The sequence below is a fragment of the Paroedura picta genome, chromosome 1 (assembly GCF_049243985.1).
Source record: "Paroedura picta isolate Pp20150507F chromosome 1, Ppicta_v3.0, whole genome shotgun sequence".
In the NCBI taxonomy this organism is placed as follows: Eukaryota; Metazoa; Chordata; class Lepidosauria; order Squamata; family Gekkonidae; genus Paroedura; species Paroedura picta.
This window is the reverse complement of record NC_135369.1, coordinates 41,244,906-41,261,722: the sequence shown is the minus strand read 5'-3', so window position 1 is coordinate 41,261,722 and position 16,817 is coordinate 41,244,906. Positions and strand designations below refer to the sequence as shown.

Below are 16,817 nucleotides of genomic sequence, written 5' to 3'. Positions count from 1 at the left end.
GCAGCTGAATGCAGACAGTCCAACAAACCAGGGCTTGTGAACTAGGATCTTAGACTAGGATCCATAGTTCGTTTATTAATTACAGATTGTACTAATTTGTGGTTTGTTGTGATGTCTGAATTCATGAACTCAGAAATAACGGTACAAGGAGAATTTTCTATTGGAAAATGCAAGAATCAATCAAACCAGTATTTATGTACAATTTGTGATTGATTACATTTTGTAGAGTGACTAGAATTTGTTAGACAGCTCACAGCTTTAACAAACTTCCATTTGTGACATCTGAGTGTAATTACTTAACTCATTGGTCTACGAACAATGGTCCCCCTTTGGTGCATGTAATTAATTGAGCAGTGATTTGACCTTTGGTCTGTAGGCATCATATCAGTTGCAGTAAACCCACATTTTATTGTGCAGCCAGGTATATCATAACATTGCTGCACTGCTTGGGTTTAAAATATGTGTGCTAGTTTGGGTATTTATCATTCAACATGATGCATTCAGTACAGGTGTGAAGCTGTACGTTGCGTCTGGTGCAGTCCACTCAGTGAATAGTCCTCGATACTATAGCTGCGTGACATGAGAACCCAGGCGTGCTTTGGATCATAATCAGCAAGGTAAACCACCTTACCAAGCCCTTTGCAACTGACACTTCTGTGTAAATGACAGTAAGCTAAGGACGAATTACAAAAGGCACCTTAACTGGACGTGAGTGTTGGCAGGAACTGTCATTCCTTTTGCAAAACACACAACACGTTCAGTACCTTTTAAAAAGTCCTGTAAGAGGATTTCAGTTGAACACATTTCTGACGCATGAGGAGACCAACCCCCCTTGATGAGTTGCATCCAGTGGTATTTTTCTGCCAATAGAAGGTGTTTCCAATAGTGGAGCCTCTCTGCCTTGCCCTTCTATCAACAGCCCACTAACCTCACTAAAATGCCGCTCTTTGTGGACGACAGAGACTCCCTCCCCTCCCCCTGGCTGCCCAGAACAGCAGGAGGCGTGGACTGGAGGCGTGCAATGGAGGAAGGGATCGACCGAAATCACTGTCCCTTTCTGTTCAAAGCAAATGATTGCTGGATCCAATCCTTTTCCTGTAACCTTTCCAGTTCTCATCAATATTTACTTTTCCTGTAGGTGAGAAACCTCCGACCCTCAAGCTGGCCAAGAAAAGGAATTATGGCAACGCGTTCCATAACCATAGCTTGGCAAGCCAGCAGGAGACCGATTCCACAGTGCCCAGCATTGACCCAAAGGAGGATCACAATTACAGCGCCAGCAGTGTGGCGTCTCAGCGCTGTGCATCGTTGTCGAGTGTGTCCTCTCTGTCTTCCATCGATGAGGTGTATGAATTTGTCTCGGAGGCTAGCAGGGCTGGGAGCGACGGCAGTGAGGGGTTCCACAGCGAAGAGGACACGGATGGTGATGATGGGGAAGACAATGACGACCCGCTGGCGGACAGTGGCTACACCTCCCAGCCGCACGTCAGCCCGTCTGACAAGACAACCCTGGAAGAGCTTTGCCAAGAAATAGATGAGGAACTGAAAGAGGCTGCCGGGTCTCTGCTTCACTTAGCTGGGATCAGCACATGCCTCGGCTCCCTCATAAGTACTGCCAAGACCCACAGTCAGAAACGAAGGAAAAAAGAATAAGGACACAATGTGGGGGAAAGATGTATAGTGATAGATGTAAAACGCATATTTTATTTTTTAGCGTGGCAATACTCCTCTACTTTTTACCCCTCGCAAGGGAGATCAAAGCCATAAATGGACTTTTTTGTTTGTTTATAATTTTTGCAGATTATAATTTTGGTGATTTTTTTTAATTTAATTTTTTTTAATTGCAAGATGTTAGTGGTGGGTTTTAGGTATTGAGATACTTATTTAATTGTGCAGGACAGGTGGTGAGGTGAAAAGCCCTCCTCCCCCCCCCATAATGATTTTTTTTAGCAGAGTTGGGTATTGCAGATTTCCACCAGAGCAGCTGGATTCTCTTAAGCTAAAGGTGAAAATTTGCATCTTGCCTTATGCAGAAAGTCTTGGACATGTCTTTCGGGCATGTGAAGCTTGAAGGATACAGATGGGTCTCTTAACTGTCTTACCTGTGCACAAGGTGGAGAATGTGGAATTGTGCCCCTGTCCAACCTCCAGACCTAACCTGAGATGCAGTGTGGTGTAGTGGTTAAGAGTGGCGCCCTGTAAACTGGGGAACTGGGTTTGATTTGACACCACATGCAGCCAGCTGGGTGACCTTGGGCCAGTCACAGTTCTCTTAGGGCTGTTCTCACAGTCCAGCTCTCTTAGAGCTCTCACAGCCCCACCTACCTCACAGGGTGCCTGTTGTGAGGAGGGGAAGGGAAAGGTGTTTGTAAGCCGCTTTGGGACTCCTTCAGGAAGTGAAAAATGGGAGATAAAAACCAGCTCTTCTTCTCTTCTGATTTACGCGCATTAGATTACAGGGCCTCATTGCCTTCACAACCAGGATGACAGAGTCAAGTAGATGGGACCTGTACATGTTACACACCGGGAATTGACTCTGCAGATCCTTTGTACCAATGGAGGCACTTTTCTCTGATGGAAGGGAGCCTTCCCCTTGCTCAGGCCACTTGCATTAGCAGGCTCCTTCCACTTGAGGGAAGTGCTTCTCCTAGTGCAGGGATAGCCAAACTCTTCAGATGTACATGCACTAAATTTACCATGAGCCCCTGCCAGCATAGACATCTGGAGAGCTGCAGTTTGGCCACCCCTGTGCCGGTGGAATGGGTCTAACGGAATCCTTCCAGTACATTGTTGCCAGATAGATGGAGAAGGTGGAGCAGCTGATTTGGATAAGCAGGTGCAAATCCTGTCATTCTCTGTCTCGTTGTTTGTGGGCTGCGTGTCCTCAGAGCCGTGTCTGTGTTGGACTATAGAAATGAGTCACATAGAAGCCACTTCATGTGTTCTGTTCTGTGTTCTGTTGGGAGCATGATGGGCTTGCCCTCTTCATTGTTACGTAGCTGCCTTGTGTGTAAAGTCAGTGGTCCGTAGTAATCTGAATAGTACAAAACTGCCACCATGGATCACTTCCAAGTTACATTACTTGATAGCTGAAATTATCATGTAGGAGCAAAAAAACGGAACATGTGAACTTTAATATTTTTGAAAGAGAGTTTCATCAGGAGTAGTTAAGTCGACCAACTTCTTTGCATAGCGTTTCCCTAATGGATGTACCAAAAATTAAGCTGGTTCCTCACGTTTTTATTTTTTAAATTGAGAACGTACGTGTGTATTTTCAAACTGAAGGCTCCTCTTACTATCTTGATACCTACATTAAGTGAAATATAGTGATGGCTGAATTGTAAATTATTATTTCAAGAGACCGCTTGGGCTTGCATGTTCAGGTTGAGGGATCAAATGGGTTAAAGTAGCCAGCTGACTGGCCCGGTTCTCACCTTGGTGGTAAACCTGTGTCAAAGCAATACAACTTCATACTCCAGGCAGGCTAGCACATAGCTGCTCTTCTGGACAGACAATTCCTTCCACATAGAAACCAGATATCAAAGAAGAATGGGTGTAGCCTACCCTTCCCTTTGGCTTGCTAGGTTTCCGTGTTAGTAATGTTTATTTCATGTGGGATGGGGAGCAGTGTGAAGTGGTTTGGCCCAGTTGTAGTGAGAACTATGATTTTAAAGAAGGCTTGCCCAAAGGGTTCTTGTGCTGCCTGAAAGCCTGGACTGTTTCTTTTAAACTTGCTGCATGCTTCCATTTTGCACTGCACTGACCGGACCTTCCTTGAAGAGCTGGTGTATATAATACAGCTGTACAGGGCACCATTTGAAGAGCGAGAATGCATTCACCCATTAAGACACTGAAGACGATAATTGCCATTCAGTTCAGGTGCCCTAATGACACTGGGATTGAAATTTTGTCCCCTTTTAGAATCAGTAAGGATTTTGCCAGTGACAGTATAGCCATGGGTCATTCAAAGAGTGAGGTTCTTAAAGACCATTTCAAATCAGTAATAAAAAAGTAAATAAGAGAATGTGCAATCTCAGATAATAATTACTTAACATCATAAGAACAGTTCCAGATTACATACGTCCACCTAACCTATAGCTATTCTAGGTATTTGCTCTCTGGAGGACCACTTTGGCCCTTATTTTCTTTGTCGCAGGGGTCAGATAATGTGGAACGAGCACTTTCAGTTTCTGAAATAAGCCACCTGTTGATGTTCCTTAAAGGTGGGAAATGTCACCTGAAATGGGATTGCAGTGTTGACCTCTGAGTGGGTTTATAGTATGCACTGGCAAAATCCACCTGCAGCTTTCCCCGTTGAATCTCTGTTGAGATACGGTTGAGTTCCTACAAGAAGGCATGGCTGTGCTCTTGAGCAACTCCTTTTACTTTTAAGGGGTACTTTGACAAGAAATGTTGGGTGCAGGAGGGCTGCTGTGCTGTAATTCTGAGACTGAATGTTTCATAAGGAACAAGTGTGGTCTCATAAACCTGGTTTGGAGGGGTAGCTTGAAAGGCCATTGAATCTTCACATTATTTTCCTGTGAGGTTGTAGGCCGCTATGTAAGCAAGTTTACCTCCGTGGACCGGGGGTGGGGGTGGGGGAGCTGCTCCAAATCCTAAAGAGCCGTACCAGTTTTTGCATAGCAGAATGAAGCTAAAATCTGACCAGGAACACAGAGATTCCCTGGCTTATTACTCATGGACTAGTATTAGATGGTCAGGGTTTTATTAGTATTTTTAAAGATATCACTGCCTCTCCTTGAATACTGCCTCCTTATACCCCAATAGAAACCCTGCCACTAGAAGCCTTTAGTTGTTCTTTAGATACACAGTCATGATCAGCGAGCACAGCTGGGGCTCTCCTGTCACCAGCTCTGGAACAGTGTGCATTGGCAGTAGGAAGAGCCAAATGTGTTTGATCGTACCTGCCACCTATCTGACAGTATCTGTGGCTATTATCTGGATGGATTGGCCTTAAGGTTCCAGGGCTCCATGTAGCATTTTGTGCGTTTCTTTGCTAAAATGGTAGCAAACTGTAAATGATTCTACCTTGTAATTACATTGCTAGTTCTAGACAAAAAAAATTGAATGCATGAATGTTTGCACGCTCACTTGCTTGTACATGACATTCTCTGGTGTAAAGCTTAAATATGTTTGGTGCACATTCTATATGTCTCCTGCTTCTCCTTATCAACGCAAATACTTCTGACTAATTGGCCAAAACTATAATCTGCCTGCCGAAGTGCTTATAGACTAACTTCCCTTGTTTTATTCAAGGTGTAAGCTTTCATGTGCACGCACACTTCCTCGGACTGAGGATATGTGCATGCATGCACACATAAGCCTAAACCTTAAATGAATTTTTGTTGGTCTTAAGGTTCCATTGGACTCAAAATTTGTTCTGCTAATTCAGACGAGTAGGGCTACCCGCTTGAATCCCCTTGTTTTGATATTGTTCCCAGAAGATCAGCCACAAACCAGCATGGGTAAGGATTCATGCCTGTACCTGCTTGTGAGTCAGACGTAGGCAGGTGTGTGAATGTGCATATATGTTTTGACCATAGAGATTAATTGGTGTCATTAATGGGAAAACAGCCAAGGTACTTTTAGAAATAGTTATCAAGTGGTACAGAGTATCACCCAACAAAGCAGTAAAATACAACAGTAACACAGTGGAAAAAATCAAGCAAAAGCTAGAACAGGAAAGCATTGTGTAGTAAGATGCTGACTTTAAATACAGATGCTTTACTTGCTAAACAAAAAGTACTTGGTCCAGTGGCCTTAGATTTTACCTGTCTAAAAGATGGCACCCAGAGCAAAGCCCCATGTCCTGCCATTTCGGTAGTTTATATGGGAGAGGAAATTCCTGCAGAAGTTCTGCACCCAGGCCATTTAAGGCTGTTCCCCTGTTTCTGAACTTACAAAAGGAGATAGGAATATAAACTGCCATTGTCAGAATTTTCACCATGAATGTGCTTTGTGAGCCCCTCTTAAATGACAAATAGTACATGAAGTGGTCTGGCTCCTAAAGCTCAAAATTAATGTGAATTCACCAACCTGTACATTTTGTGCAAAATGCAACTTTTAATTTCTGTATGCGGTTTACTGACCGGAGATGTCCCTTTGACTAGCATTTGTCCAAAGTACATGTTTTAATAACTTGTGATTGTGAAATGTTTTTTCTTAAACAATGCAAATAACAGAACTACTGTACTTCTAAAAAAGTGTTTCTTTAAGTCTTCTATATCTATGCTGGTTGACACAAACTAAATTTAGGTCTTGCTACAATGGGCCGGACTTGAAAATGAGGCTGCTTCCCTAGAAGTTGAGTGTCCAGTCTTGTTGTCTTGCGTCTGACTCGATAAGAGTTCTGTCTGGAGTCTCTTTCCCAGGAGAAATCGGGCATGTGCAGTTTTCTCTCTGTGTCCTTTATGAATGCAGTGTTTAGTGTCACCTCTGTGCTAGAAAATGTATAGTCCTTGTTGGCATCAATAGCAGTTCTTTTGGTGATGATTTCTGTAGTTTTCCACACGTAATGGGAGAGCAATAATATCATTGGGTGGGAAGAGACACTGAGAAAATAAAACTCTGCTTAAAATCCAATCTGAAGGGCTGAAATGGTGGCAGAGCAAGAAGGCTGGCTCCCACAGGGCCTGAGAGGCAGTCCACAGATTGTGCAGAATAAGGGGGTAGAATTCTGCATTATACTGCTTAAGTCTGCAAGTAGGAAGTAACATTTTAGCATTTTGTCCCGTGGCTGGGAGAAAAAAACCCTGTTATAAAAATTAGCACATCAGGGGGAGAGGATTACTGTGGCCTTTTCCCTGATTTGCTGGTTTTCTGTATCCAGAGACCATTCAAAAACACAAATGCCTTTGCCTACATTTTAAAGTAGCTCGGTTCAGTACATAGTACATAGATTTGTAAGATGATAGGAAACAAAAGCCCTTCATACCTTTGAGGAGTTGATTTCCTTGCGAATGCTTTGGGGTAAATAACCTAAAAGCACTGCTAAATCAACGTTCCTGGGATGGTCAGAATGCAGTTCTCTTGTCCATACCATTCCCGCAATGACTTTGCAAAAGAATTGCATTGTTGTGGAGGGAAAGTATTTTGTGAATGGGCATTTGCTGTCTAGTTTCTCAGCATTGGAGGTTTGCAATTTCCTGTTTGCTGCTGTAGGCCACAGTGTTAACTTCACTTCCTGTAATCTCACAGAGTAGTGTGTGTTCCTGTATGGACAAAATCTACACTGAGCTCTGTCGTAGAATGCAGAGAAATCTTGAATTTTTCCATCAACGCACACCTTACCCTGTCTGTACCTCCACAGATTGGTTTTATGTCTGGTTAGGCCACACACAGACAGGACATATCCAGATAATGGTGATGTTGCAAGGCCAGACATGTTTTGCTGATCTTTCCAAGAAAAACTGGAGTGAAGACCTGTTGCGTGTCTAGGGATGAAGTATTGTTTTGATGGAGATTGTGCATATTTACCAGTTCCGTCTTCGCTAGCCCAAGCGCTAAAACAAGGGCAATTGTCATCTGAACAGATTTTATTACAGAATATTAATGCCTTCCTAATTTGTTCAAAGGTGCTCATTTTTCCAAGTATTTATGTTTTGATCTTTTTGTTCCTAATTAATATGCAGTTGCACACACCATTGACACTTCCTGTTTCAAAAATAGTTATATCCCTAAGTTAAACCTGAAGTAACTGCCATATTTTTTGACCGTATTTCACCACTGTTTGAATTCTTGAAGAGGAGATAATCAGCATCTTCAGGAAAAAGTAGATTTTCCTTGGACTTTGCTACTTTAGAATTTGGTTGTGGAAACTGCATGGCTGGATTCTCTTTATGCACTTGACATGAAGGTGGAGGGATGCTAGAACTTTCCTCCCTGCTTTCTACCCGTCTGTCTTCAGGCAATTCTGCAGGAGGGGGGAAGTATTCAATCATGCAGTCCCCTGCCTGCTAAATAGTATTGTCTTTTAATGAGTGTGCTACAAACCATTAATGAACACAGAGCTTGACCCTCTGGTTTGCCATGTTTTTTGTTTTATGCAGGGAGGTTAGGAAGAGACTGTTCTAGAACAAGTGTGTGCCCAGGTAAAGAGGATAAACAAACTACATCCTGCAGGCAGATACAGGGGATTGATAGTCAACACTGGCTAAGTTCCTTTGGAGAAGTAATTATCACTGGCTAAGTAATGGCACTGCAGTGGTAATTAATTGTTACCAATGTTTCAAGGAGTGCACCTTTGGGCGGAGGGAACAACTTTAAAATATGACAGTGACCTGCCCATGTCAATTGCTCTTGGGTCAGGCCTGACATTATGTTTTACTGTCCCAGCTGTATGTCATTAGCCGCTGTTGAGGATACTGTAGGTGTGGTAAGTCTACATGATGCAGGGCAGAAATTGATTCAAGATGCCAACGATGGAAGCAGACTAGTGTGATGTGTAGGCTATAGCTTGGGTCCTAACCTCCCTTTCTGCTCACTGACCCATGAGGGCATAATTCTGAGGGTTAGGACTGCAGTGGGAGGTGGGAAAATAGCATCTCTGCTTGTGCTGCACAGGATCCAAGCCTAGCATTCTGCTTTTAGTGTGATTTCAGGTTAGTTTTGTTCTAAGCTGGGGCTGGGGAATGGAGGGGGGGAAAATGTTTTTTGGTAAATCAATTCAGTCCAAATCCTCATTTCAGCATCAGATAAAGGATTAAATGGATCCTCCTCTGCTCTGAGATAAACATGGAGACGTTTCCAAGAGAGGTTCACCTCACCTTGAGATAAATACGGACACCAGGGCTGTCCTAATCTTTCTCTTTCATATTTCAGTGCTAAATTATATCTATATATGTGAGAATTGCAGGCAATCCTTTTTAGAAAGCCCAACTTGGAACCTGTACAGCTTGCAGCTTCTTTGTTTGGCAAAAGCAATGGCTTTGGTTAAAGCAAAGCACACCCCACAATGCTAATAATGGAGTAGTCAAAAGTATTTATTGCAAAAGAAGAGTAGAGTATTTTTTAAAATGTACCTTGTCATTTATTTGGAAAAGCACATTATCCAGAGCTAACTGCCAGTGCCAATAAAAGGTCTGTTTTATAAGTGTACATTTTCCCCAAACTTAAAAAGTGCATAATTTAAAAGTATTATGTTGCCATCTTATAGTGATATGATGAAACTGTTTATGATTGCCAATTCATTGTGACTGTTATTTATTTAAGACGTGAAAATTTGTAAGAATGCTTTCTGATCAAAGTAGAGTTCTTTTGAAAAGTTACTATCTGTTTTGTTTTTAACCTGACATAGCAGAAGAGAGCCCTTGGATTTCTTTAGAAACAATTCTGCCAGTAGATGAAGCACCATTCTAACACTTTATCCCCTCTCCCAGTTGAATAGTTTTTGCCTGGTTTAAAGACAACTTTACAGATATTTTAGTTTTTGTATGCTAACCTCTATTAATTAAAATGTTTATGGAGTTTATTTTTACCAAAGAGATGCAATTCATTATGATAAAAGTATTTCAAAATAAACTTTGTTTTATAACACTTTGGACTGATGTCTTTTTCTATCCACAGTTGTATAGTCTGCAGATGCATTCTGGCAGATATACATGACTTTTTAGCATTTGGATGTGGGATGTGAGAACGGCCAGGGGACATCTAGTACTGTTGCCCTTTCATTGCTCGAGAGAAGCGGAGGACAGAAAGAAGTACTTTCCCTGCCCTCGATGCGTTTGTCTGGCACGGAAGGATGCGGAAGGAAGCCTTCTCTTTTGCTTGCCCTCTGCTTCCCTCTGCTTTTGTCTTCCTTTGCTTCTTCCTAGCTGGGAAGGTAGACGAATGCCAAGGAGAGAATTCTCCTGAGCAGTTTCAAGGACAGGGAGGGGAAGAATAGCAAGGGATGTCAGATGGGGGAGGAGAGGAATGAGGGAACGAAAGGGGCCAGCTTTCTCTCAGGTATTCATGGCTAAATACAGGCTCTTGGCATGAATGGTTTATCCATGTGCTGAGAACAAAGCTATAACTGGTTTTAGCTATTTGGAAAATATCCAGCATGCGTCCTAGCAGTCTTTCTGCTCCAGCAGCTGTCAACTCACAGTCTGAGGCTGCTTTGCACACCGCATGTCCACTCATTCAGGTCAGTTTTGTCAACAGTGATGGGCTGTGAGTTATTGAGGGCTCAGGTAAAGGACTTCATTGACCCTGCTACTTGAAATCCTTTTAAGCTGGGGATTGAACCCTGGCACGTTCTCTGCATACAAAGCAGTTGCTCAGTCACTGAGCTATGGCCCTCTAAAATGCAACTTGGAAGTAATTATCCAGCAGTTAGGATGAGCCACATTGCCTGGGTTGTGCCCCTTAGTCTAGCACTTTGGGGGCATGAGACACAGTGCGGAATAAGCAGCTCTAAGGAGCTGTATGTCTACTCCAGAGTATTGGATGAATCTCAAAGGCTAGCTCTAGCAACCAAGTCAGCGTGCTGAGTCAGTTGAGGGGATTTGTGCAAAATCTGACCTGTGCTCATCTGGTTGTGTGATTTGGTAGGCCACCAAAATGCAACCTCCACAATCCAGGCTTTCATCTTGAACTCAACCCATGTTCTCAATGTGCTCTGTTAAGTGAACTGGCTTAGTGGTGTCATCATTTAGGGATAGGTCAGGTTCCCTGAATAGTGGTGATTCTACTTTCACAGAGATCTGGCACTTCATTCATTCATTCATTCATTCATTCATTCATTCATTCATTCATTCATTCATTCATTCATTCATTCATTGCATTTGTATACCGCCCTCCTGTAAGGCTCAGGGTGGTTCACATAACATATACAGAATACTGTATATTCGTCAGGGATATGATTTAGTTCATACCTAAGTGGCCTAGTGCTTTTCCCTACTTTATTCAATTTAAGCCTAAATTTTGCAACAAGAGGCTGATGATTTGAACCACAATCAGTTCCTGGTCTTGTTTTTACTGACTGTATAGAACTTCCCCATCTTTGGCTGCAGAGCACATAGTCAATCTGATTTCTGTGTTGACTGTCTAGTATTGTCCATGTATAAAGTCGTCTCTTGGGTTGTTGGGAAAGAGTGTTTGCTATGACCATTGTATTGACAAAATTTTACCAGCCTGTGTCCTGCTTCATTTTGTACTCCAAGGCCAAACTTGCCTGTTATCCCAGTTATCTTTTGCCTTCCTTCTTTAACATTCCAATCCCCCATTATGATAAGCACATCATTTTTTGGCATTCTAGAAGGTGTTCTAGGGCTTCATAGAAATGGTCAACTTCATCCTCTTCAGCAGCAGTAGTTGGGGCATAGACCTGGATTTCTGTGATGTTGAATGGTTTGCCTTGGGTTCGAACTGAGATCATTTTGTCATTTTGGGAATTGTATTCCAAGACTGCTTTTCCTACTCTTTTATTGATTATGAAGGCTACTCCATTTCTTCTGAGAGATTCTTGCCCACAATAGTATACCTGATGGTCATCTGAATTAAATTCACCCATCCCTGTCCATTTTAGTTCACTGATTCCTAAAATGTTGATGTTTAGTCTTGTCATCGCTTGTTTGACCATGTCCAGCTTGCCTTGATTCATGGATCTGACATTCCAGGTTCTTATGGAATAAAAGTCTTTACAGCATCGGACTCCAGTTTTCAACTGAGTATCCTTTTGGCTTTGGCCCAGTCGCTTCATTCATTCTGGTGCTTCTCGTACTAGCCGTCTGCTCATCCCCAGTAGCATATTGGACACCTTCCGACCTGAGGGGCTCATCTTCCGGCATCATGTCGTTTTGCCTTTTGATACTGTTCATAGAGTATTCATGGCAAAGAGTGGTTTACCAGGCCCTACTCCAGTGGATCATCTTTTGTCAGAGCTCTCTGCTATGATCTGTCCGTCTTGGGTGGCCCTGCTTCACTGAGCTACGCAAGCCCCTTCACCATGACAAGGCAGCGATCCTCGAAGGGGAATAGTGAGCACAGTATAATTCCAAGATGGCCTGCTGACTTTAATAGGTGCGCTTGGTGCATTCACAGCCATACTTCTATATGTACCCCCCCCCCCCAAAATATGACCTACTGAGGTTAGTGGTGCCTTGAGTTTCCAGAACAATCTTCTTGAGAATGTATTTGGACTGTATCAAAGACCTTGCCCTGTTGGGTCTTCCACCCTTTTCTTGAAGGAAACAATGTGCATGAGATATTTTCTACTTCCTCAACCTGGATACTCTGGCGATTATTTATTATTTATTTGTTAGATGTATTTATTTATTAGATTGGAAAAGAACGGTGCTGCGTGACCTATCTGGAGGGACTGAGCCTTAGGAAGTCACAAAATCTTAAGAAGAATTTGTTTTTATACCCTGCTTTTCATTACCTGAAGGAGTCTCAAAGTGGCCTACAATTGCCTTCCTCTCCCCACAACAGGCACTCTGTAAGGTAGGTGTGGCTGAGAGAACTCTGACAGGACTGCTCTGTGAGACACCTCTAACAGGACAGTGACTAGGCCAAGGTCCCCAGCTGGCTGCTTGTGGAGGAGTGGGGAATTAAACCCGCTTAGAAGCCAGCACTCTTAACCACTACACCAAGCTGAGAACTACTCCTCCGGCTGACTTAAGGAAAATACGTGAGGAGGAAATTATACTTGTATATAATGGAAAGAATCTCATGTCTGCAGTCAATGAACAAGACCCAGGAAATCAAACCATGATAGGTGTGTGTGCACACACATTTACACAAAAGACCTCTGGTTGCGCCTAGGCCACTGGGATAGAGACATAAGGGCAAGTTCCCCATTCAAATATTTCCCAAGCAGCTGCACTAAATGTTGCCTTTGTAACAACTTGGAGCTCTTGTCAAATAGCATGATGTCATCCCCACCCAATCATAACCTGTTTTCAGTGAGCAGAAGGTTGACTCTCCGGGGAAGTATCCAGTGAATGACAGCAGCATCCTGTGCAGCAGTTGCTAGGCAACAGAGCCAGCTTTCGACAAGACCTAATTTTAAAGACTTTAACTCCAGAAGAGCCAGGACTGATTGTACCTGGAATACTTCCTGGCCTTTCTTGGTAGCCATTCTGTTTTTTTGGGTTTTTGTTTTTTTTTTAGGATTTGGGAGAAGATTAGGAATAATCTTTTAGTATTAGATACTGCAAGCTAGAGAAATGTCTGTCACTATATTCAGTACAGTGGGAATCAAATTGAGATTATTGTTGCATGGACTCATAGAATCATAGAGTTGGAAGGTACCTCCTGGGTCATCTAGTCCAACCCCCCACACTATGCAGGACACATCCCAGTCGCTCATCTACTGTAGCCTGCCACCCCCTTGAACCTTCACAGAATCAGCCTCTCCGTCAGATGGCTATCCAGCCTCTGTTTAAAAATTTCCAAAGACCCACCACATCCTGAGGAAGCCTGTTCCACTGAGAAACCACTCTAACTGTCAGGAACTTCTTCCGGATGTTTAGATGGAATTTCTTTTGAATTAATTTCATCCCATTCATTCTGGTCCGTCCCTCTGGGGCAAGAGAGAATAATTCCGCTCCATCCTCTACATGGCAGCCTTTTAAATACTTGGTTATCAAATCCCCTCTCAGTCATCTCCTCTCCAGGCTAAACTCCTAGACTCCTAGAGGAGCTCCATGCATCTCTTGTGATTATACACTCTCCTCTGCAGTCTTCTGGTGAATTAATGCCAGAGCTCAGAGTGTTGGAGGCAGGAGCCAAATTTTCCTCCTCTCAGTCCCCACAAAACAACCCTTTACTACTTCCCATAGGAGAAAAATCAAAGTCCTTTCTTTCTACGCAAGCCTGTAATGGAGAGCACAGATGGAAACTGCTGCAAGATTGACTGGATCCACCATCTGATCCACCAACCCTGGTGGGGCTCAATTCTGCCCTCCTTCAGTCATCTTGCTGATTTGAAATCTGTCAACTTGACTCTACATCCCCTGAGAGCCACTGAAAAGCAAGATTTGTTCCCCTTCTGTTTCTGGATCATGGGCCCTCTTGCACAACTGGGGCAGAGCTTTGGGTTGGGTTGTCACCAATATGCTGATGACACCCAGCTCTTCTTCCTGATGGATGGCTGCCCTGACTCTCCCCCAGAAACATTAGCCAGCTGCCTGGAAGCGGAGATGGGGTGGCTCAGGCAACGTTGTCTGAAGCTCAACGGTTCAAAGATGGATGTCCTGTGGCTGGGCAGGTAAGGCCCAAGTAAGGAAGCGTGCCTACTACCTCCAACCTCCTGGTGGTCCCTGGCCCAAGGAAGCCTGCTTGACCTCAACCAGGGCCAGAGCTTTCTCCATTGTGGCCCCCACTTGGTGAAACGATTTCTAGGAGATCAGGGCCCTGACATAACTGAAACAGTTATGCAGGGCCCGTAAAAGGGAGCTCCTCCGCCAGGCATTTGGTTGAGGTCAACCCAAACCATCGCTTCCAATTGGCCCCAAGCCCCCCCCCCCCACTACGACTGCCACTAATCAGCCCAACCCACTGGGTCCCAGTAAGAATTGAGCTGAGGCTCTTTTGCAGTTCCATCATTCTCTAATGTTATTGTTATCATGTTAAAGTTATTGTTGTTATAATGTTATTGCTGTTATCACCTGTTGTTCCATATGTTATCTGTATCTTTTTCCTGTTTCCTGTAAACCGCCCTGAGCCTTCGGGGAGGGCAGTATCTAAATATAATAAATAAAATAAATAAATTATAGGGGTTGACGGATGTTGGAATGGACTTGTGTTGCCTTGCCAGGCCACACATCGGTTACTGGTTAATTACAACCTTGGAAAGCTGAAACCGAATAGAAAGACAAGCTCAGAGTCCAGGTCCATCCAAGGATTCTAAGCTGAGGGAGCCAGTTTGCCAAGGAGGTTGGGGCAGGGTCGTTTGCCAGAAAGTGTGCCAAAGCCATACTGTGGTTGAGTAGCTGGGAAGAAGAATCGAAACCTGAACTGGAGTTAAGAGCCAGGAACCGAGTCAAGGAACAAGCCAAGGTCAGAAGCCAGGAAAAAATTCAAGACAAGCTGACGTCAGGAACCAAGAACAAAGTCAAAAGCCAAAGCCTGGAACCCAGAGTCAGTCAAGGACAGCTTCACCGTAGCAAACTTGAACACCGAGCATCTAGGTAGATGTGCAGGGAATGCATGCGTTGCACCCACGGAGAACCTTGCCTCATGTACACCAAGGCTAGGTGGAGTAGCCTTCAGCCAGAGGACTTGCACCTGGAACTAATCCTCATCTGAGGAAGGAGATTTAGCCCCATTGGGACTGACAGTGAGCTGGCAGCTGAGATGATCTTCTGATAGCTGTCAAATTTGCACACCGTTGCTCTTGCTGCCACTCTGGCAAATCCTCAGGGCTAGATGGGCCCTTCCCTCTGGGTCCCATGGGAGCTAGCCAGTAGGGCTGGATAGGACCAGGTTGCTCATCATCTAGGGTAGTAAACCTGTGGTCCTCCAGATGTTCATGGACTACAAACACTGGCAGAGGCTCATGGGAATTGTAGTCCATGAACATCTGGAGGACCACAGGTTGACTACCCCGGATCTAGAGGATCGGGCTGGCCCCAGTCTTCCACGGCAGGGTCTACAGGTGTCCCAGAGGTTGTAATTGGCCTGGGTTGAGGACCTGGGTCAGCTACAGCCTCTGGAGTGCCCTCCAGTGGCTCATCAGGATGTGCTGCAGGTGTATGACAGAACTAGAGCAGAGGTGGCCAAACTATGGCTCTCCAGATGTCCATGGACTACGATTACCTTAAGCCCCTGCGCATAACATTAAATGTGACTCCTTTCAGAGATACTATCTGTGAAAAAATGGGGTAAAAATGTAAATCTCCTTGGCACTTTGTTTTCTGAGTGGATAATATTTCTTTATGGAGAAACAATTATGTAATCTTCCATCCTGCAGTCTCAAGTGATACAGTCCAGAAAGAGGTTTTGAGAAGCATGTGTTCTTTATAGGAGTCAGCCCTCAACTTTTATTGTACTGAGAACTATTATTCTGGCTTGCTTGTTCCTTGTAGACTGTGGCATTTTCTTACCTTATCACTAACCATGCAGGAGAATAATGGAAAGGCTTGCTACTAAAGCCACCTCAAGAATTTTGTGAGTGGAGGATATTGTTGTTGTTGTTATGTGCGAAGTCGTGTCCGACCGATCGCGACCCCATGGACAATGATCCTCCAGGCCTTCCTGTCCTCTACCATTCCCCGGAGTCCATTTAAATTTGCACCTACTGCTTCAGTGACTCCATCCATCCACCTCATTCTCTGTCGTCCCCTTCTTCTTTTGCCCTCGATCGCTCCCAGCATTAGGCTCTTCTCCAGGGAGTCCTTCCTTCTCATGAGGTGGCCAAAGTATTTGAGTTTCATCTTCAGGATCTGGCCTTCTAAAGAGCAGTCAGGGTTGATCTCCTTTAGGACTGACCGGTTTGTTCGCCTTGCAGTCCAAGGGACTCGCAAGAGTCTTCTCCAGCACCAGAGTTCAAAAGCCTCAATTCTTTGACGCTCAGCCTTCCTTATGGTCCAACTTTCGCAGCCATAGATTGCAACTGGGAATACCATAGCCTTGACTAAACGCACTCTTGTTGGCAGGGTGATGTCTCTGCTTTTTAGGATGCTGTCTAGATTTGCCATAGCTTTCCTCCCCAGGAGCAAGCGTCTTTTAATTTTTTGCTGCAGTCCCCATATGCAGTGATCTTGGAGCCCAGGAAAATAAAATCTGTCACTATCTCCACTTCTTCCCCATCTATTTGCCAGGAATTGAGAGGGCCGGATGCCATGATCTTTGTTTTCTTGATGTTGAGT

At 44.0% G+C, this 16,817-nt stretch overlaps 1 protein-coding gene across 8 annotated transcripts in view; it reads left to right on the top strand.

Annotated features, from left to right (window-relative positions):
- Window positions 1-9,555, top strand: part of FOXN2 (forkhead box N2) — a 54,999-nt gene extending 45,444 nt beyond the window's left edge. For all 8 annotated transcript variants that reach the window (XM_077335058.1, XM_077335048.1, XM_077335018.1 and 5 more), the window contains one exon: window positions 1,139-9,555. In XM_077335058.1, coding sequence (XP_077191173.1) covers window positions 1,139-1,653 — 515 coding nt within the window. In that variant the 3' untranslated portion in view covers window positions 1,654-9,555. The remainder of the gene's footprint in view (window positions 1-1,138) is intronic.
- Window positions 9,556-16,817: the final 7,262 nt, after the last annotated feature.